General features: G+C 43.4%; 2 protein-coding genes across 5 annotated transcripts in view; one reads left to right on the top strand and one right to left on the bottom strand.

Moving 5' to 3' along the window:
• The first annotated feature begins 3,450 nt into the window (after nt 1-3,450).
• Nucleotides 3,451-6,328, top strand: LOC144476175 (uncharacterized). Its single transcript, XM_078192823.1, has 4 exons — nt 3,451-3,523; nt 4,094-4,321; nt 4,880-5,084; nt 5,659-6,328. Exons 1-4 carry the CDS (start codon nt 3,451-3,453, stop codon nt 6,149-6,151), a joined length of 999 nt encoding a protein of 332 aa, XP_078048949.1. The 3' UTR covers nt 6,152-6,328.
• Nucleotides 6,329-7,742: 1,414 nt separating this feature from the next.
• The window catches only part of LOC144476109 (uncharacterized), a 34,853-nt gene continuing 20,455 nt past the window's right edge, over nt 7,743-22,140 (bottom strand). For all 4 annotated transcript variants that reach the window (XM_078192706.1, XM_078192704.1, XM_078192705.1 and 1 more), the window contains 4 exons: nt 11,571-11,807; nt 10,580-11,490; nt 9,389-9,671; nt 7,743-9,314 (listed from right to left, as the gene is read on the bottom strand). In XM_078192706.1, coding sequence (XP_078048832.1) covers nt 9,124-9,314; nt 9,389-9,671; nt 10,580-11,490; nt 11,571-11,807 — 1,622 coding nt within the window. In that variant the 3' untranslated portion in view covers nt 7,743-9,123. The remainder of the gene's footprint in view (nt 9,315-9,388; nt 9,672-10,579; nt 11,491-11,570; nt 11,808-22,140) is intronic.

Raw genomic sequence — 22,140 nt, 5'->3', positions numbered from 1 at the left:
CTACTTCAATATATTTTAACATTATTGACAGAAATAAAGATGTTGAGACCGTTTATAAAAAACAAGAATTAAATAAAGATAAATTGTTCTTTTAACAATTTTAATAATTTGAAAATATTATTAATATAATATTGTCGAATCCTTTTTATAATTTCACAATTTTATATTTCAGCTACGTATTTTTACCATAAATTCATAAAATCTATGATCCATTTATCATTGCTAATGTTTGCTGATTAACGCGATAAACTACAAGATACGCTACAATTGCCATGGATTACATTAACAGTTATTAGAAGATTTCACAAAATGCGTATCTCTTTATTATTATTTTCTGTGCTCGTGCACTGCTTTTCGTTACATCGGTGTATTTTTAGCCGTGAACGATACCGTAGATTCGTGTATACAAGTTTGCACACGCCCAGCACACAAACCCCAATAGCCGCGCGTTCTAATCACCGGCCCCACTTCGAACAGCGCAATTTCTACCGCTATAAATTATAACGAAAGAAAGGTGTCCGCACGGTGCATCCATAATGAGCGAGACGGAAATTCTTCATTCATCGAACGTGCAGTTCGCTTTTACACGTTACAATTAACGTCCAGACATTTCACCGACCTTCAAACTGGTCGTCGGTTCGGTTCCGTATACAGCGGTCGAACTAGGTTCGACGCTTGGAACGTCGTCGCACAGTGATCCCTTATCCAAAAACGTCGGCAACATTACAATTTGCAAAATGTGTCGATGTTGATTAACAGAATGAAGCTGCAGATATTAAAAGATATCGAAATCTTTAGAATTCTCTCAGTTTTGCGTGAAAAGCAATGGAAAACTGCGATTTTCGTTATACTTTCGAATAAAAATGTCGAAATAACATTATTTTGTAATTTCGTTATTATTACTTTGTAGCCATTGTCTAGTAGTTCCTCTACCATCTATAAAATATTCAAAATGTTTGGTCCAAAGTTATGAATTCTGGCCAACAATTTGAGAAAACAGACACAGTGCGTTGTTGATCGATCAACCGATTTGCGAATCTCGATCGATTTGCGACTAATCTGCGCGTCAAACACACACACACGCGAGATGAATATCCTTAACATCTCCAAGCGGAACGGTGTTTTGGTAATCGAGGAGGGGTCTTTCTCCGGTTAGTGGGTCGAAGAAAGTAGTAGTCAGGAGTGGTTTGCCTTGGTCAACACTTGTTCGTCGACATAACGATTCTACAATGGAACACGAACGTCAAAGGGCTAAGTTACTTCGAATAATTATTGTCACGGCTCCACCAATTTATACGTATTTTCCGGCAACATGATCTTTGGGAATCTAAACTGCCGGGGCTAGGTAAATAACGAAGAAGTGGGTCAAGATAAAGGGAAACAAGTTTTTACCGAAGCAAACAGATCATTTCTCCTTCAACATTACGTTAACATGCGTTATTTACAAAATAGTAGATAATTGTTTGCTTTTTTAGTTACGAGAATATTTCTCAATGAGGTGAGCTTCTATTTTTGCGAAACAATGTTAATTACATGTTTCTGTTACCAAGAAAGCTGCGAAGCATTTAGTACTTGTTTACGATAAATTGCGTAAACAATTTCTATCTTTATAATGTAGCGAAATGCCGATATTATGGTGTTTTATATATAAAGTCGAATGTCAGTTATGTTCTAATATAGACTTTCTGAATGCATAAGTTAAAAATTAGTAAGCCAATTATTTTTACATATGTATCATCATTTCGTAAATTGCCTTGTYTTTTTTTAAACTGTTTTTAYGTTAGGAACTTTGAAGTATCTTCGAGGATAAGTCTGTATTATTTAGTGAYAAAGTAAGCACATACTTATAAAAATTATACCACGCCTGTCATTTATAATTTAATGAAATTATTGAACAACTGAGTAAAATGTTATCGCGACGATGTTCGAAAGTTCTGTAACGCAGAACCTCGGCCATTTTCTTGAACTCGAAACATACTCTCTAAATATGTCACGAATAGATGTGACGGCATCTTTAATTATACTGTCGTTTTTGGATTTATATAATAACAATGTCAGAAATCAACGCAATTCCATTAAACTTCATTCATTGACTTTTTCGAAATATAAAATATATAGAGAATATAAAATAGAAAAAAGAATGTAGGAAATATAAAATAGAAAATATACATATATATATGCAGGTGTGTTCAACATTTATTACAGTACATAGCTTTGCATTTATTTTTTTTTTTACGTAGACAAAGTTTATTTTGTGCGCAAACAACCACGATGAATATGCATGAGGTGAAATGATGTAAAAATGAATACGATGGATCGATCGAAGGGTTTTATATATTCTTCCGCGTTCCACGCACCCTGCACCGTGGAAATAATGCATCGAGATGTTGTTTATCATCGTCGCGACGACGATACCAATCACGTCAAAAGAATTGGAACTTTGACGTGTACAGGAGTAACTGTAACCGATTTTCTTCGTCCAACCCGCAGCGTACTCCTTCCCCTTTCGTTGGACGTTTTCGTTCCACTGTCAAGATCGACCTGGAAAAAGCGAAGGTACTATTTGAACGCACGCTTGGTCGGATAACGCGATGAAAATATAATTGCCGGAGAACGATGGAAACGCGGAAACAGTTTTATGCTATCGGCGGTATCTAATCATTGCCGAGCATCGATTTCCGACGCCAATATTACTGTTATTATGCGTCATAAACGCGACGCGACGTTCTGCGTGGCTCGGACTTCGAAGCGCGAGAAAAAAAAAAGAGTTGGTCGACAGCATGGCAGTCCGACATTAACACCCTTGAGTCCCGTTTTTCGAAACACCGGCTCACCAGCACGCGTACAGAAATTTTCACTTTTACCCGACCCGAATGTTCACCGCCGATGGCGAGAAACATGCGGGATCGTTTGGCCAATGAAAATCGTCGAGGAAATCGAGAAAAAGGAAATGCTTTTCCTGGCGGGCAGTAAACGGTAGTCATCGTTCGTACCGAAAAAGAAGAACGCAGGCTCTTTTTTTCAGCGTTGGCCCGAGACCACAGATGGGATGGTGGCGTAAGTCCTCTCTTGGTACCAGGTTGCCGAAGGAGGTCACCCGGTCACCCAGATGAGGTTCCTTGCCCGTTGTTACCTCCGCACCTCGGCCAATGGCGTGGCACCTCATCGTCGCGGTGGCCAATCCTGTCGCCAGTTTTCGTGCCGACTGCCGACCGATCGCCGATCCGAGACCCGCGCCCGGCTTTGTGCCCAGATTTAAGCTTCTTCCTTGCTGGGCAGGATCTCCAGCCTCAGGAACGCGTGTATCCTTCTTTTGACAGTTCTGTCGCGGTGACTTCTGCGCCCCGCGTTCCGTCGAATCGGTTGCCGCGAGGACTCCGACGCGTCCCCGAATAATTAATCACGCCAGAAGAAACACAACGTCGACACGATCCCAAGAGGATAGACGCGATGGCTGCGAGGTTCACGATCTTGGTGCTGCTGACCACCGCTGTCGTCACGGTGTCTTCGGCTGGATTTCTCGGTGAGGAGACCAGTTATGTTCCCGTGTAAACGTTCCGTGTGATTTTTCGTCGGTTCGCTAATTGTCGACCGCCTTCCAGTGGTCGCTGACAGTGTCAAGACACCTCGGGGTAAACAAACGCGTTCCTCCTAGCATGCCAATCCTGCGACCTTTTGTGGATGGTGTTACGATTCTTAGCGTGACTACGCGTACGTGCCGTTGATCGCTGCTTCCGCCATGGTATACACGTCAGATTTAATTGATTGCCAGGTTTTCTTTCGAGTTTATCGCGCTTTGGGGCTTGAATTCGGAGACGTCGATCGTGACTACGTCCTAGTAAGGCGAGAAAGTACGCAGAGTCTTCGTGACGCGGATTGACGAGCTTGACACACTTCGCGCCGCGTTCGCGTCCCATGGCTATCGCGAATTTGAGAAAACGGTGTCAGGGGAGAAAACTTCGAAAACGTCGACGGCGCGATCGATGGAAAGCACAGCGATTTTTTTCATTGACTTTCGATCGACGACTTTCGTTTTGTTCCAATTTCTCTTTGTAAGTTTCTCTGGAGCGTCTGTTATCTCTTCCCTGAACAGAAACGCTGCTCTCGTGGGACCTACCCGATGCCGTTGGGAGATCCACCACAGCGGAGTCCCAATGCCTTTGCCAAACCTCCAATTGTCTTTGCTGCGTCGACCTGAACCTGACGGCGACGATTGACCTAGGCGGACCTGCCTGCATCAACGTCAAGCAGAAGGAGCAAAACGTTTCGTTGAACTTGAGCTACGGCGACAATCCCGTGCACAATGCTACCATTAAGATTGGTGAGGGATAGTCAATGTTTCATTACCCTATCGCGCCCTTCACTTACGTGCTAATATTGACACCAGAACTGCCAAACTTGTCAAAGCGATGATTTCCGAATAATGGTCTTTCATTTACATTATAAAGATATCTTATTAATATCTTAACATCTCGCGATAAACAGGAATTAAGCAAGAATCTATTTTCATCCGTATTTACTCTTTTGTAATACTCTTACTCATTTTTGTCGTAAATGCATAAAGCAGTGTACTTATCGGAGACAATTGAACGGATTATTGACGTACTATGCAAGAATACAATACAACAATCTTTGCAACTATAGCGAAGTTCTAGTGTTTAGAGTTGACGCTAAATGAACTACAGTAAAATTTCTAAACAGAAATAGGTAATTATTGAAAAAACTTCCGGATGTCATATTTTGCGTCCGGTCCTCGCTTCATTGGATACAGAAACTGTAAGTCAACAGTGCGATATGACCTGGCTTGATTGACGTATCGCGCTGCTAAATTCGCGTTAAAGCACATTTTGCCAAAGTGATCGATTTGAATGGTTCGCAGCCGACGCAGCTAACAAGCCGACATGCATGAACTTACTATCGGACCTGGCGCAAATATGTGCGAAATTTACGTCGATAAAACAAGCCGACGCTGGTTATGACGGCTGTCTGGTGATCGAGCCCGCATTGTTGGGCACACCGCAAGCCACCTACCACATGGGATGCTTCAATTTCAATCAAGTGGTGCGGCAAATCGAAGTCTCCGCGTGAGTACGAACCTGAAAACGTTATGCGATCCGTGCGTAATCCGTATTTGATTTCATGCCTAACACCGCAATCACGGAGAAACGTACCTCTCCTTCCGTTTATAACGATATCGTTCTTATATCGTTCATTGTTTCTTCTAATTTTAGCATAAAATTCTAAACGCACGCTTCACTCCTTCAGTGTCGTGCGAATTATAGTATCTGTTACATTTTTACTATTATGTATTATATTTTACTAGCATCAAAAGTATCGCATATTAATACGTATTCAATCAAATCACAAAATTTTAAAACATATTTAATACATCACGGACCAAATGGATTTTAAATTCTAACAAATTTCAAAGTTCCGCTGGTAAATATGATACGACCTACACAATCAAATAATGTTGCTTCGTATTGTAGTGCGGTTACCCTAATTTTGAATATTGATTTTAAAAACATAGTACAGGGATATCTGTAGTAAGTTCAAAAATATGGGGAAGCAAGTTTAGTCGTAAAGATTTTAGTGGATCTAGCTACACTATACAATATTGTATAATGGATGCTCTCATCGAATCAATTTCTCTCGCAGCATAACAGAGACCATAGAGCCTGCTGAAAACGGAGAAGAAGAAGACTCCCTGAATACAGACAAGTTGATAGAAGTTGTGACTGCCAGCGCCGAACAAGGTATAGCTCTGTTCACCCAATGGTTAGGTCTGAACTTGAACCCAAAGTTGAACCTGACCAGCAAGAACGTCAACCAACCGGCCAGCCAGCAGCGTGCCGATGCGCCCGCAAGATCCGCCCGCACCAATTGGGACCAGGAGAAGAGAAACGACGAGCGGTTCAAACAGCTTCTCAGCGCCCAAGACAATGTCCTGAAAGGATCGGCGACGATCGGTCGATCGATCGGAGCCGAGACGACATTCGTTTACGCGAAACCCACAGAATTACTCGCCGAGAAGAGCTCGGACGACAGGAATGTCCAGGACATCGCCTCCGATCGCCTTGCCGTGGTGCCGAAAGAGTCCAGACGAGGCGGCAGAGCGTACAACATCCACCAACACGTAAATGAGATCTGAGAATGCTCGTTTCTCCGGTTCGACGCGATCGGTCGAGGTTGGAATTTCTAATGTTTGTAGTTTAGGGTACTGCACGTAGACTGTATTACCATGATGAGCTAGGAAGGTTTATATCTATTATCTTTTTTCTGTATCTTTCTCCCTGCTATTAATTCCCGACTATTATTTATCGAATGATTCAACTAACCAGGAGAATCGCAAGGTGTGATGCTACTCGAACGCGTAGCAATCTATCGTTGTAAGAAGTTCCCGAACAGACACCTAAACATAGATCTTTTCACTGACGTCATCGGATCAACTATGACGATTGAAGCAGTACGATATGGAATTCATCCAACGACAGATTATCGCGTGCGTTCGACAGCTTAAGAATCGTCGTTTATGCGTTTCAAGGAGGCTAGGTGAGGTGTCTGTGTGTGCTCGCATCAGCTCCGACAAAATGATCTCTCGCAATTGTGATCGCCTCTTTTCTCGTCGATACGTAGCCTCTTTCGTTCGATGCGGACCGTCTCGTTCCGTTAACTGGAAACGTTGGATCTTCTGCAACGACTGTTTCCCGTGTGAAGAAAAAAGCTGCTGTCGATTGGGAAGGATGTGATCAATGCGTTCCATAGGTCGGGGGACTCGCGGCTCCATTATACGATCTATTTATTTGCATTCGAGCCCGCATAGCAAGTAGAAAATACAGTAACATTATCGAGTCGTTCGTATGCGTACGGCGAGATTACGTCGCGCTCGCTCGCTCGCCAGCGAAATACCGCGCGTGTGAACGTTGTCGATGGAGTCTCCGTACTATTCGTTTTTGGGGGAGGTATGAATCTACCGCGCACATACAGAAAGATTGTATCGCGATATCATAGATCGCTGGTTGTCTCCAATCGGACAGAATCAACTTGCTGGTCGAACACGATCGACCCGGATCCCTGGTCGAATCAGCGCAAACAGATCAAATTAAGTTCCTTCCGATGAAAACCGTGGACAAATTGTTCGAGAAAATAGAGTTTTACAGAGGAATCTTTGTAATCGCCAATCATTGTAACATCGTCGTAACGTGGAAGATGAATCAATAAAGCCAAAAAGACAATAGTTCGATCAACTTCGTTCGTCCGGTCCCCTCCCCCTTCTCTCTCCCTCTCACTCTCTCGCTCTCTTACTCCCTATCCCTTTTGATGAATCTTGGTTGTTCTCGCGCCGATTGAAGCGCGTTCTCAACCTGGAGTGATTAATTCTAACTTAATTACCGTCGCTTCGATCCATGGAAGACAAAGAAAGTTGCTGCATACGCGTTCTTCGTCCGCGATGCCTACTCCTCGTTGGAGGATAAAAGGGTAAAGAAATGTCGCGAGCGTGATTCGGCGGCTCGGAAACGAAAAAGAAAACGTGTCTCGTTGTTAGAATTAATTTCTCCGCTCAGGTTGCGGAAACACGACACCTTAAGTCTAATTTAATGATTAATCGCTTATTACGTTGGCTGCTTTAATGCCTTTAAAAATTGATATAAGAAATATATAATTATGTATATATATATATATATATGCGTTTTCTTGTTTTCTTTCCTCTGATAATATCGCTATAAAATAAACAAAAAGGATCGAGTGGATTGAAGACTTTATCTAGAAATGAAATATTACACATGGACTAGATACTAATAACATTTCTCGCCTTAAATTAAATGCATCTCGCTCGTTCCGTCAAAATATATAGTTCTATTATAGATATGCACTGTTTCATCGTCTTTCTCATCCTGTCGCAATCGTCTCGTAGTAAAAATATTTTTTGGACTTCATCTTTGGGCGATCATTGTTAAATTCTATACGGTAATTAAAAAATAATTCGTTTCTCACTCGCGGCAACGCGGAGAATTTCAGCCGGCCGCGTCGCACGTCTCCCATTTCGATCAGGCCATTGCAGAGCTTCGTCCATTCGCCACGATCGATCATCTAGATACAGTTTGATAACTCGCTCGCGTGTTTCCTTTCATTCGTTCAATCCTTGTTTTACAAAAATAAATCTGTTTAGTTTCTAAACTACAGTAGAGGTCTCCGATCGTTCCTCATCCGCGTCCGTTTCATTTCGATACGATGTCGCGATCGTTTATTAAAATATAAGTTATTCTCTCGAGGAGCAGTCTACAAAAATTCGATTATCGTTTCGAAAAATACATCTTTCATTAAAAGTCGATATACGAGAAAGGAGTACGAAATTTCGGATTCTTGGAGCGATCCGTTTACGCTAATACATAGTGGCTTCGAATATTATTGGAAAGAACGATTAAGAGTTATCGATAAATACAGCGGTACATCGATTACGAATACACATACCAGATTATAGGATTACATCGAATTTTGATCCGTTTATAGCTGCTCGTAACGCTCACCTCGTCTCTGCCCAAACATTGAAATCGCTACTAGATAGAGAAACTTCAGTGAAATTGAAGCGTCGAGCCATCGCGATCGACTATGCTATCGAGACACACGGATTCGAAACGCTCACCGCAACGATAACAATATGTTACTTATCGAATTTCGAACATCAAATTGATTGGATTACGATTACACTGTAAATGCATGTGTAACGCATTGGCACTGAGCCTTGATCGGCAAATTTCTCCGTCACCTTCGAAACAAGAGCGGTGCTCAACGAATGCGAAAATCGTTGCAACGGAAAACCAAACAACCTCCTCGGCATCTTGAAACATTTGAAAACGAACACGCGTATAAATGATACGACTCTGAACTGGAAACATCACCGTACTAATCGAAAACAACCCGTTGAAGCCAACTTGTTGCGGCGCAATGCCAACGTAGTCCCGCTCTTATTATTGCCAGCAATAATAAACGATATTGCTCGCAGGTGGATAGCATCTGCGGAGCACATGCCATTGCACTTGCTAAAGCCGAGAGTTTAGCGCACCTTCGCTGGAGAATTGTAGCACGCCTTCGCGAGGAATGTGGAAGCAAACGATCTATCGTTCACTGGACTTGTTGACGAGGCGCTGGAGGAGCTACAGGTGGCAGGGTCAAGGAGTCCCTTTTCTTTTTGTTCACTCGGCGACCAACGTGTAAAACCACGTCGCCAGCTTTCACGGACTTGAACTCGGCGATTGCTTCGGCGTGCGTCATCCCGTGAAGAGGTTTCGAATTTATCGATAAAATTTCGTCCCCTGCAGACAAATTTTATGGGTGAATCGGTGTTCGATGAAATCAATGCTCGACGATGCAGTGGGATTAGCCATACCTTCTTTCACAGTGCCGAGATCAGCAGCCTGCCCATTAGGGAAGACCGTCTTCACGTAAATCCCCATGGTACCTCGGGGACTGTCGGTACCGCCAACGATACTAAATCCGAGTCCTTTATGCCCAGGACCCTTATAGAATCTGGCAGTCAATATCGTGAATGACGCGCCACCCTTGCCTGGCCTTGGCAGGGTGCAGAATCTCGACTCTTCACCCTCGCCAGCTTCGTCGATATCTTCGAGTTCCGAGTCGGTATTCAGGCCTTCGTCCGTGTCTTGTGTACCCTGCAAAGAAACATGTAGAGGACTCGATCATCAATTATCGCAAACCAAATCTTTCATGTTCATTATCTACAAATATTCGAGGACTATCTTAAGACAAATGAAAGCTTCTCTGTAACTATGCTCACTAGAATAACTACGTTTCATTTCAACTTACACAGAGCTCCATTTTTCAATACATCTTCCCATATACTCACAGGAAATCGTTTGATTCTGATTAACTATCTACCAACTACTCTACAAAACATTATCCCATACATTGGTTTCTTATTATAGTTTATTTAGGCATGAACCAAAAGTTGCAAGCTAATAATACGTCAAACAATAATTTAGAAACAACGTCGTATCAAATATATCTTCGATATCATTTAGCTGTTGCCTGCGTCAAAATCATTCCCATCATACAACAATAGATTAACAAGGACTCGTACCGATCCCAAATTTGATTACATGCGAAAGAAAATGTACAGAAAAAATGTCCTGTACTTCCGATCTCGGAAAAATTTACATCAACTTTTATAAGCCTCAAGTTCTTCCTTGCACGAGATAAAAGAATATTATGCATTTTAAAATATATTGACATTTAATAATTTCGCAAAACTAGAAAGTTTTGCATTTGTGATTCAAAGTTACATGATTGAAAGAAATTTTCATTGCTACACGCATTGCTTCAAAAGATATTAGAAACTATTTCTATCCCGAACTTTGAGAGCTGTTTTTACTATTCCAACGCGGACGGTTATCGAGAAACAAGATATAGATCAAAAGTTTTGCAAGAATTATTTCTCACATAAATGTCAGGTTATGTCATTACTCTTGGGTTCGGTATGTTCTCTTGCAAATTTGAAAATTTAATGCGTTAAACGTTCTTCCGGGTTGACGCGAGTCCAAATTCAAATCGACTGACTTACTTGCCAAGTCTTCAAACCGGAACCGGAAGAACTAGGAATGTTGGCGACGCTTCTGCTATTCAATCTCCTCGTAGTTTTTTTCCCAGGACTCTTCTCAGCGCCCAAACTAGACGGGCCGTCCTCTTTGCCCGCGCTGCCAGATCCAGACCCGTTCGAGTAATTGCTCACCTGTCCGCCGACTTTGAAGTCCGTCAGCCTCTTTCTGGGTGTCACCCTTGGTATATGAATCTCGTCGAACGCTGGCTCGGACTGATTCCGGCCCTTCCCGTTCTTCTGGAAGTGGACATTTTCGTAAGAATGATGATCCCTCGTTTCGGAGTTGCTTCTCGCCAGATGTCTGTCCGATTGTGGGCTAGTGACGGCTGACGTCACTTCCGATCTGTGACCTCGTTGATAGCGTACGTTCTCGTAGGAGTGATCGTGATTTCTGACAGCGTCACGGTTCTCGGAGTTGCTGCGCTGCAGTATACCCCTGGACCTAGGGAAGCAACCGGGCGATGAGCTGCCGGCGTACACTACGTTCTCGTAGATGTCCTTGTGGCTGTGATCGTGGCTGAGGACAGGCGAGTCGTAGCTGCTGCTGTTCTGTGAGTAAGTGAACGTCTTGTTGCTGCTGGTCAAAGGACTGTTGCAGTTCGGAGAATTTGGCACGCTACCCTCCGCCAGGGTCTCCAGGTTGTCGTGGAACGGGTACGGAGGCAAAGATGTCGGCTCGCTGGAGTCATAGTCCCCATCGAAGTTCTGGCTGGATGACGAGGTCAGCGGGCTGGGTACGTAGAAGTTCGACGCGCTGTCCTTCTGCGAGAACACCTCGGTCACGCTCAGAGCCTTCCTCTTCCTTATACCGGCGTTTATCTTGCTGAACTTGCTCCGGAGGACATTCTGAATATCCGCTATTCCCTTGGTAGTGCCTGGAAAATTGGTCAAGGTTCGATAACACGGATCATCTTAACTTCTGCCTGTATTTTGTCGTTGGTAGTCTGAGTCTTACCTGGCAGTCTTAAAGAACTAGTCTGTAGCAGCTTTTTCGGCGAATTACCATCTTGAAGGCTCTTCGCGGCTGGTGAAGATTCTCTGCTAGCCGGACTGGATCTTACCGCTTGGATAACTCCTTGGGTCGTCCCGCCTTGTATCAATGCCTCTTGCGGCTCGGAAGTCTCCTGCACGGAACACCTCCTCCTCAGCTTCCTCCATCGCTGGCTAATGCTTTTGTTCCATAGGTTCAGGTCTGCAGGACACAGAGATAAAAAAGTCCCGGATGAGTAACAGATCTCAGGAGACCCTATCTTTACCAACGCACTCGACAGAGAAAAGAAGGAAATCTATCGCCGTCTTTGATCATCCGGTTAAAGTTAAATGATAGGAAGAAGCACTTTTAACTCGCTTCGAGAAGCTAAAGAGAGACCTCGAACGAAAAGAGAAGAAGAAAAAGACACGCGGAGGCTTTGTTTACCAACGATAATACTATCGAGCAGGTAAATTGTTCAAAGACGTGTCAGCCAATCGAAGCGATCTTTAGAAACGATACCGCGTCATTCAACATTGAAAGATATTCGAAAAATGTTCTGTCGATTGATTACAATTCAGTATAGTCTCCATGTTGTTCAGAGATCCACGTGGTCGCAATTAAATCCTACTAGTCGCGCTGGTTGCTCGAAGGGTCGCGGCCCCTTTACTTCCTCTTCCTCTTCCTTCTCGTAGGGTGGCTCCGGTGACCTTGTAGCTGGCACGCTCATAACCAATTCGACGATCCCGTTTTTCTCGGTGTCGGTGGAAAGTCAGCCTCATGAATTATTGATGAACGCCGATGACGAACGCGGTCGCGGGGTCACTGTGTTTACACTTGACGTTCATTCGGTTGATCACAATTACAATTGCACATAGCTTCTTCCATGTCGCTGGCAAGACCGTTTCCGGACGATGCATGGCTGGTGAACGTGTCACAGTAAATACGACATAGACGATGAAGAGCACGAGGGAGCCGAAAAAATGGACGTCAGTTTGTCGTTGCCCTCGCCGATTGTTACGGACGCACTGGGGCGTCGGTGGCGGCTGCACTCGCCATTATCCATGGTTACAGTCATCTTGCAAAATGCACTTTCACTTCTCGACGTATCTCCGGATGCGCCCGGCTTCGCGAGGCCTTTTTCGTTCCGCCGTGGACGCCGGACGTTGCGTTCTTTCCTCTGATTGTAAACGATCGTTTTTCTCGGTTTTTTCCTATCTCTATCAGTTGTTAGATCGTCACCTTATCGACGAATACGCGATGTCTCTTTTTTCGAATTCCCTCATTCGAGGATTTGAAAGTTTAAGACCCGCGGAGGACTTGCCGCGTCCGACAATGGGGCCTCTCTCGCAGTATCGCGTTTCATCCCCGGTCAGTTCGGCAAATCGAACAGCTAAACTGTTTAATGGAACTGAAACCCGCGGTGAACGCTGAACGCTCCCCTCGGCTCGGAGGGCTGGCTCGAATCGTTATTCATTATCGGTTTCATTGTTGCGGAATAATGGCCAGCCCGCCTCGAGCGAGACTGATATTTCGAGGCGGAAACAGCCCGTCCGCCGTAGCGTTAATTAAAATTTGTTAACATCGGAGAGCTTCATGTAAATCAGTATCGATTGCAAGGAAAACGGGGATTTTACCTTGAACAGGTCAACCGTAAGAGCGTCAAGGGCGGCTTTGCGTTTCTCGTCGATCGACTCGCAATCTTCTAATTCGATCTATCAACAAGATTGGATTCGGCCTTCCGCAAACGCCCTGCGACGCTGCAGGGGTGTCTACCACTTCCTTTTTCCCGCGTCTCACAGCATGAACTTCGCAAGCTTATATCCGGCCGGATGCACGCGCATTTGCAGTTCGAATCGGAGCATCTCCGCGTAGAAGTAAACGTATCCAATAACGTACGCCAGCATTATCGAGGTTGCCACCGAGATAACAATTTTCGTCGATCGACGCGTATGACGAAAAAAAAAAAAAAATTGTGAAAATATTAAATTGCAACTGAAATGCCAGAAAAAAAATCGTGAGTTTCTGTCGCGACAGCCGAACCGGGATTTCAGAAACCGGGGAGTCCACACTCTACGCGGTCCCGACATGAACTGAAAGACTGGAGGTTTACGGTTGGCCGTGTGCGTAAGGCATTACGTGCGTGTGCGTAACACGGGCTACACACGTGTGCGGCTCCGTACCTGTGCATACAGGGTGACGCGCGAGTAACCGTCCAACGGTCCCCCATCCCTCGTACACTTTTCGTGATACGAATTCCTCGCATAACTACCGAATGACACGCGAGGAATTCCATTTCTCGCGATATCCTTTATGTCCTGCCTTCGACAGTCCGGGTCAGCGCATAGTTTTCTCCAAACGGAGTCGCCTCGAACAATTATCGACGACGATAATTCTATGAATTTTCATTCTTTGATATTTCCGAGCTACGAACTAGCTCGTTAAAACGGACAATTTTCTGTGCATTATTAAACAATTAAAATTATTCTCTTTCTTAAAACATTTAAAGAATTGAAAATATTTTTTTTTTTAAACATTTAAAAAATTGCCGCACTACCTACCAGTAAGGTCGTGCCAACATGCACGAGTCGTCGCAGTTAACTGTTAAAAAAGCAATTACATATTGCTCTCCGTGGAGCTCCGACAAAGTATGTTTTTAAAATCCATGTGGACTCAAGGAACAATTCAACCATTGAAGCAGCGCTCGAACAGAAACCGTTTCGTTTTACTTCATATCTGAAGTATTCTCGCTCCACTTTGCCCGCATATCGGGTCGGTTTCTACCGCGGACATCCATTGGTCGATTTAAAGGAAAACCGGGCCCCGACAATTCATTTTTTACTTCCCGGTTCACCGTGTATGTCACTGTCGTAGACCGATTGTGTACTGATTGTGGGAACCCATCGCCGCGTGTTGGTGAACGTGCTCTTTCCCTCTCATTCTCTCTCTCTCTCTCTCTCTCTCTCTCTCTCTTATTGTCTGTCTTCCTCTCTCTCTTTCTCTATTTCACTTACATGCGTACACAAAGGTAACGATACAGGCGGGTGTGTGTGCCTATTAGTGTGCATCACGGCTGCGTGCACACCCTACATGCAATTCTACTCGTGCGCCTCATGGTCAGGGCGGGCCGCATTATTTTCTGCAATAATGCGAATGAGTGTTCTTTGTGCGAGCCCCGCACGAAGGTGGACACGCGTGTGGCCAGGAACCCAAGATTTTCGAGCCACGCTGCCAACTGCGGAGCCAGAGGGAGCGAGACAGACAGGTGGTCGGAAAGAGAAGTGGGAATAATGACAGAGAGTTCAATAATCCGCCCCGTGTTCCGAATCGCCGGCACTTGATCCTTTGCATATTGTTTTCGTAACGGTACCCCCCGATTTTCCATAATTCGCACGAGCCCGATTCTTGATCGGGATCCCAGATTGATCCTGGGAACACGATGCAACGAGACTTACCGTCCTGCAGTCCTCTGATTCATGAGAACATATGCAACCCCACCCCTCTACGTTTAGCTGTAAACGATCACCCCTTTTGTTCCTCTGAGACAGAGAGAAATCAAATCCTGCAGGTTTGTTTTTTCCGGATCATTTCTTATCAGCCTGACAATGCTGAACCATCCGACGGTTTTGAATTGTATGGCGATTGACATATTGGAAATTCCAAACGGGAAATTCAAATTGAAACGCCGTTCGGTAAACCATGTGATCTCCATTCGTTCGAACCTATGCAAGTACACACTGCGGCCCTTTGTTCAAGCAAAGAAAAACTAAACCCGATACGCTTGTTTTCTTTACGGCTATTTTCAGTTTATTCAGAGAAGACTCAAATTTCCTTATGTCAGCGAAAAAAAACTTAGAAGGTAAAATTAGCCATTATGGAACTCTTTGTACGGGATAGAAAATCATCATTATTTTTATTGCAACTGAACATTGTTGAATATTTATACTACTATTCGATAGATTGATGTTTTTGATGTACCTGTTGTACAACATCGTTTCTATATCAGGTTCCCGTGTGAGATACATAAACATGTTCTTTCTACAGCTGTTTGTTACATCACAGTGCTTGTGTGATTTATAAAGAAGAATGTTAAAAAATATGATCCGAATTTTTACATTTCCTTGCGTATGCTCCATCTATTTCTATATTCTATCGTTCGTACTACTCAAAGAGGATCACAAACCGGTGTTAATCCATAACAGGTACTTTTACCTTATGTAGAGCAACATAGGAATGTCGCGTCGTTCCATTTATGAAAGAATTGTCGATTTTACAAATGTATTTACCCTACATTGCCCTAGGGTCAATAGCCAGAAGAACTAGTGACAGTTAATAATCCCGATGACTCAATCTAGCCTGTATGTGTAATTGTCGATCACTTATGCGCGCAACCTTCGCACGGACCATATAAAGCGTCATTAGTTTGGACAAAAGTAATTGATTTATTCCGAAGATCAGCAACCATCAGGGCCAGTTTCTTAACCGGCCCGGCGCGATTTATGATTTAACGAGCAGCTGACGAGTGTTACCTTTTAAAGTGTTTTTCCCAGACAGCAAAAATGCAACAACGGCGACTAGTGAACGTCGATTTTTCAAGGTTTCGGTTATTCGCGAGTTTACACAGACAGGGAACGTCGATGAATTCCACCCATCATTGTAGCTTGACCTACATCCCATTAAGACCTTACGACCAGCATTATGCGTGCGCTGAACGTGGTATCCACACGCAGGATATTTTCGAATCCGGTGGTCCTGGATATCCTGTCCAACAAATTTTTACCTTCCCTTCGTTTTGAAAACCAATATGTATTCATTTCGGCGGGGTTTCATATGCTCGACGCGAATGTAAATTCCGTTTTCCAATTTTGAAATACGGTTTGCTTTTATGAATTTCTCCCGCTGTAACTGTAACAGCCATACGAATATTTCTTACACGAAACGATTCTACAGATTCTAAAGAATACACCGGTATATACGTTTCTATAAATATTTCAATATGTCCATCGTTTGTTTAATAATTTCTTTCAGATATTTTTCATTTAATTGGAAAAATACAGTTGCACACTCGATCTTATTTATACGGCTTCCTTTCAAAAGTTTTCAATCCAAATATTGTTCGACAATTACCGTTTACGACAGTTGTATAGTCTATACAAAAATACAATACTCACTTTCATTAAGTTTCACGTGTTAATATTGACTAGGTTCTAAAAACAGTTGAAGACGTTCCAACAACAAATGAACAATAAATGAAAGCCTTCTAATCGAAAATATTTACTTTGTAATCTTTAGATAGGACGCCGTACAGACGAGGTAAGTGTAGTTACATTTTGCAGCGAACCTTTATTCTATAAAATATATTCAAGAAGATTCTTGTTTAAACATTTGTCGATACTTATAATATTATAAACAGCTAATTAAGTAGAATCAATAGAGTCGTTTTCTTTGTTAGAGCCTGTTAGAAGCTTCCAAGTATTCGAAAACAAGTTTTCAAAAGTAAAAGCCGGGAACTTCGATCAGAAAGTAAGTTTGCGTTCAGGTTTGCGATGGGCTCATCAAAATGTACAATCGCACGCGCCGGTCGGAACGTGAAAAAAAAAGTTGCACTTTGTTAGACAGTGTTATCGAGGATCTTATACCCGCGATCAAAATGACGCATACGCGGCAACGCGGTCTGGCATGTAGAATCAGCGAGGCGCGGCGTTTACGTGATAAACAAGACGGTTTACATAATAAGTGTAAATGATTTTCATACTCTTCTCCCGATGGGAAAAGAATGATCGCTCTTGGCACCACATCGGCTCATTCTGTGCAGCTAGGTCGATTCTTGCATCGTTAACTTAAAATATCGTTGATATTTATTTTCGTGGGTGTCCGTTGCTTCCCACGAACAAAGTGATAAACTATAATAAGAAACCTGGTTTTTCGTAAACATGCATAAGTTTACTTCCCGGGTTGACATTTTACATTTATTTCTCTCTTTTTTATAGACTTTTATTTTTGTTTTATCGATAAATCCATAAAACTCAGATTTTGATTTTCAAAAGCGTTCCTGCTGCAATTTCAATGGTTTGTTATTAAAAATTACATTAAAACCACATTAACGGTACAATATCCTAATGGAAAGTATAATGGTATTCGGATGGTAAAATGGATTCTAAGCCAAGTTACACGGTGACGTGAAAGATCCGTAAAATGCGTTCTTACAATTCAGTTTCTAATTAGAAATGTAAAAGCGCAGAATTCATGTGCGCTAATGACGCGATCGTGATGCGACGATTATTTGCAAAATGAAAAACGGAGCAGATCGGGCCGAGCTGCAAGAAACAAGGACACATGACACAGCAGTTATACGTACGTATGCCTTTTAACACGTCAAGTATTAGGGCCAGTCTAGTTAGAGCAGTCAGAATACTCTAAACTATTGTTCACAGTAACTAAAGAACCAGATAAATTTTTGCGAATAATTAACAATTACAAGAGTATCAAAAGTTTCATCTTGTAATTCACATCTGCGACGCAGGGATAAAACAATTAAACGATATCGTTGGTTTTGAAACAATCAACCGGAAGGAATAAACAACTCGACCAACCGGTTGATCTGTCGTGTGAACACCAATACCATTTAGAGGGTTCAACAGACACGCGACACGGCGTTTAGCAACCACGCGTGCTCCGCGACTATTTTTGCATCGCGATGCCCGATAATAATGGACTTTCCCCCATAAATACTCCCACGGCAAGTGGCGCGCGAACCCATGGAAAACCGGCGTTGCTTCTAGACGACGATCGTCGACGATAGGAACGATTTAAAGACACGTACCGCGCGGCATACGCACACGTGCGATCTAAAGGGGAGGGTGGCGCTGATGTGTTGGTAGGAGTACGTGCGCAAACACGCATGAATACATTGGAGGGAATACAAGAGCGTTTGGGTGACTAACTGACACGTTGTGCGTGAGGTCAAGCCGGGAGAATGTTTCTTCTATTGCTCATTGTGTCTCGGTGCCTTCTGGCACTGTCCTCGTCGTCGTCCCGATGCTATCAACATTTGTCGATCAATCTAGTTAGATAGCCGGTTCTAACGTTAATTCACGCGATGCGTCGGCCTGCTTTCATTCGACGGTGTCTGCGGATGACAGCTTGGAGAGTTCAGTATTCATGGAGATATCAATTTCATTGGTTCAGTATTCAGATCGAGAACGACCATGCTAACCATTGAATTTTCTACTGTTTGCCACTTTACTTATTCCCTTGCAGCGTGACGCTGACAGAATTGGGAGATGTCTAAGTACTAAGAAATATCAAGGTTCGTGAATAAATTCTATCCATGCTCGCAGACACGACGTAAAGTTCATTCTGTCAGCCAGAGATAGAGTTAAAAAACGAGAATCGCAATAACAACAGCGGGGGAACTATTTATTGGGTTTTAGGCGAGGTCAGCAAGGGTCAGCGATCAGGTACCAACGTATACCTGACCTAGTCGGCCTTGTCGTGAACCACGGAACCTCGTTGAGCGGTGGACACGGACCTAACGAGTATTGCTGCCCGATGTGTCTTAGGAACCCATTATACGGGACCCTGTAAACAGGCTCGCAACAGACCTACGTCAAAATTGCATTCGACCGCTAGGAGATACGGACTTTCTGGCGACCTGGTAACAACCCGATCGCTACATGTGCATTATAACGTAGCTCGGAGGGACGTTGTTGAAATGGTTTGAAAGCGCAGTCACAATCTTAAAGGCATTTCGAAACCTTTCGTAAGATTATTTACTGTCACTTGAGTCATTTTAGTGCTGGAGGAACGATTCGCAAGGTAATAAGTGAGACCAAATTCTCATATACGAAATATATAGAAGGGACACTATTATGTATCGTAAATATTGTTAGATGTAAATGTTGAAAAATTAATATATACAACGTTTATATTTGTTTTGTTCCCTTCTCCGTGTACGAAATAAACCTAGGTCAGTTCCGTGTGGACTCCGCCCTTGGTATAACGGAGCAAGTTTGACTTCCCAGACAGAAAGAGAAAGGACACAACGTTTGCGCATTATTATACCAGCCAAGTTATAAGTGGACGTGAAGTTATAACTGAATATGAGCTTGATGTACTTTTTAATAATAATAAACATTGCTAATAAATAATAACAATTACACAGTGGATTTGTGCATTTGCACGTTCCACTTATTCAAGTCGTTAAAAAAAATGACAATTAGCTTTTCATCGATATAAAACGTTTTAATATAAATTCATAGTTTACCAAATCAGTAGGAGAGATCGAAATAACTAAAGTCAGAAATATTTTTAATGTTCATTTCTCCGGATAAGAATCAGTAGAATAATGTCTCCTACATCAAGTGACTTATATCAACCGTGAATATTTGATACCAACGAATGCGATTTTCCCATGACAGCGATTTCAGCTTAAACATTTTAATCTTCATGTAACAAACATTAATAGATTATTTTTCCGGTAAAACGTTAAAAAATCTTGGAATTATACTCGTTACTCGGGTTTTATTTCTCGTAAAACAGTTCGGATTGGTAGCATTTTACCGCAACGTTGCAAGATGGTATCAACGATTGGCACATTACGAGCATCACAACAAAATTATCGGCATCCACAAAATAGATCAGCACGAGTCATCAACCCAGAAAGGAACCATTGCCTCGGATGCGGCATGCGATGGAGCACGCGCGAGATTAATCTTGTTTGCGTGAATCGAGCGCTTCCGTAAATCTATTTAACTATTTTCCCGGTACGATGTAGTACGACGGCGATTAGATTCCGCAAAATAGCGAACGGGATGGAGCGGAATGGCGCGGACTAGTCTGCAGCGGCGCGGCGGGTGCATTCTTCCTGCACGTGTCAACGCGAAGCGGAGAGTTGAAGACGTTTATTCAAAGAAGTGGACGTGCCGAGCGAAACAAGGAGGTTGGAGAGCAAGAAAGACAGAGGATAGGAAAATGCGAGAGTGGGACATTGCGGGAACGAGGGTAAAGGGGCGTGTAGATATGTATACAGCTACAGTCGGGAACGCGTATACTGTAGTCTATGAGGAATGCGTAAACGGTAGAACCGTTTTGTAAGTGGCGAGAGAGAAAATGCGCCTGCTGCCTGAATCCATTCGGGAGACGCCAATGAAAAACTCCGAGCGTTCCTCAATGCCGACCGGTTAAACGATTTCGACAAAAACCACGAATACCGCTCCTTGTCCTGCACTTCTTGCATCTACGCCCCGTTTTTAATTATTCCTCGTTGTTCTCCCAGACTTCTTTTCGCTGGCCACCGACTCGTTTCGCAATTTGCGCAGCCCTTGCGTTTATCGCGGGACGTTACGTCTGAAATTACCAGGGGGCGTTCCGACGACTTCCGGTTCCATTCGGAGCGTGGCTGCTGCCTTTAGAACGCGACTAACTCACGGACCGCAGCCGCTTTTTTCGCGTTTCCTGCAAGGCCAATGACGCTTGGTCCCCAGAGCATTGGCTTCATCGTTGATAATAGTATCGTGCCACCACGTCACCTCGGAACTTATCTAAGCTTGTTGCGTTTCCACGTTTGCAATGCGGAGGGTCTTACGCGTGCCGATCCATACCGTTTTATATGGAAATTTTACCATTGTGCCAGAAACACTTCGACACATTTCTACACGATAAACTTTGAACTACGATGGAATATGTTGCCTCCATTTGCTTATGAAAAAGTGAGCAGATTTAAAGGAACGTTCAGAAGCGATTTAATGTCCTTTCTTGAGATTCTCAATGAATTAAGGGTGATAGAAAAAGCGTTTATAGCATCTCCTAATATGATAAAAACGTGCGAAATGTGCAACTTATTTGTTAGATATTGCATTCTTCCTGCGTTTGCTTACTTTAATCGACTTGCAAAATTGATTGATTTACGAAGGAATCGAATTGAGTTTTACGATTCATTAAAACTGATTGCAACATGTCAAAGCGCACCGTGCTCGTTAAACGTTAAGAAGGCATTCCAATAATAATCGTTATGGTTCTGAATGTTCCATTTTGCGCAACGCGTTTGATAACATGCAAGCGCAACTGCTGCGCGTTTCCCAACCCGCCGGCCGTAACAAAAATTCCATGAATGTTTAAAAATATAATGTTTTTCGAAGATCTGTGTGCGAAACGAACGGCGCCAGTCAAAACCAGTGAACTAGAACACGAGTTGTCGATAGAACCTTCAAACTCGAGCCGAACGGTCGACGGGAAACATAGCGTTGGCATCGAGTAACGATAACAAAAATACAGCGGCAGAAAGAGCTGAATTTGTAGACGCATTGTGGCGAGCGACATGCAGTCTCCGCATCGATGTCACCCGTGCAATCGCCAGTTTTGTCACTAGTGTGAATAGTACGGAACGTGTTCGCAGAATAATCGGCTAACTGTATGCAGACAATGGCGGAGGCCACTCGGTACGCATCGTTGACTCCAATTATGCAAGGAGTTCTCAACTTGGCGCCGCTGCTGCCCGGTTACACGACCGCGTTTGTGTATAATGGTCCTATGCTTTCTATGCGGCCTCGCTTCG

Source organism: Augochlora pura, chromosome 10, assembly GCF_028453695.1.
Source record: "Augochlora pura isolate Apur16 chromosome 10, APUR_v2.2.1, whole genome shotgun sequence".
In the NCBI taxonomy this organism is placed as follows: domain Eukaryota; kingdom Metazoa; phylum Arthropoda; class Insecta; order Hymenoptera; family Halictidae; genus Augochlora; species Augochlora pura.
The sequence above is the reverse complement of the archived record's forward strand: the minus strand, read 5'-3'. Positions and strand labels throughout refer to the sequence as shown.

Excerpts from the sequence above, each read along its gene's own strand:
- LOC144476175 (XM_078192823.1), top strand. The coding sequence starts at position 3,451 with ATGGCTGCGAGGTTCACGATCTTGGTGCTGCTGACCACCGCTGTCGTC. Across the intron at positions 3,524-4,093 it reads GTCTTCGGCTGGATTTCTCG|AAACGCTGCTCTCGTGGGAC; the intron begins GTGAGGAGACCA and ends TTCCCTGAACAG. Across the intron at positions 4,322-4,879 it reads CAATGCTACCATTAAGATTG|CCGACGCAGCTAACAAGCCG; the intron begins GTGAGGGATAGT and ends AATGGTTCGCAG.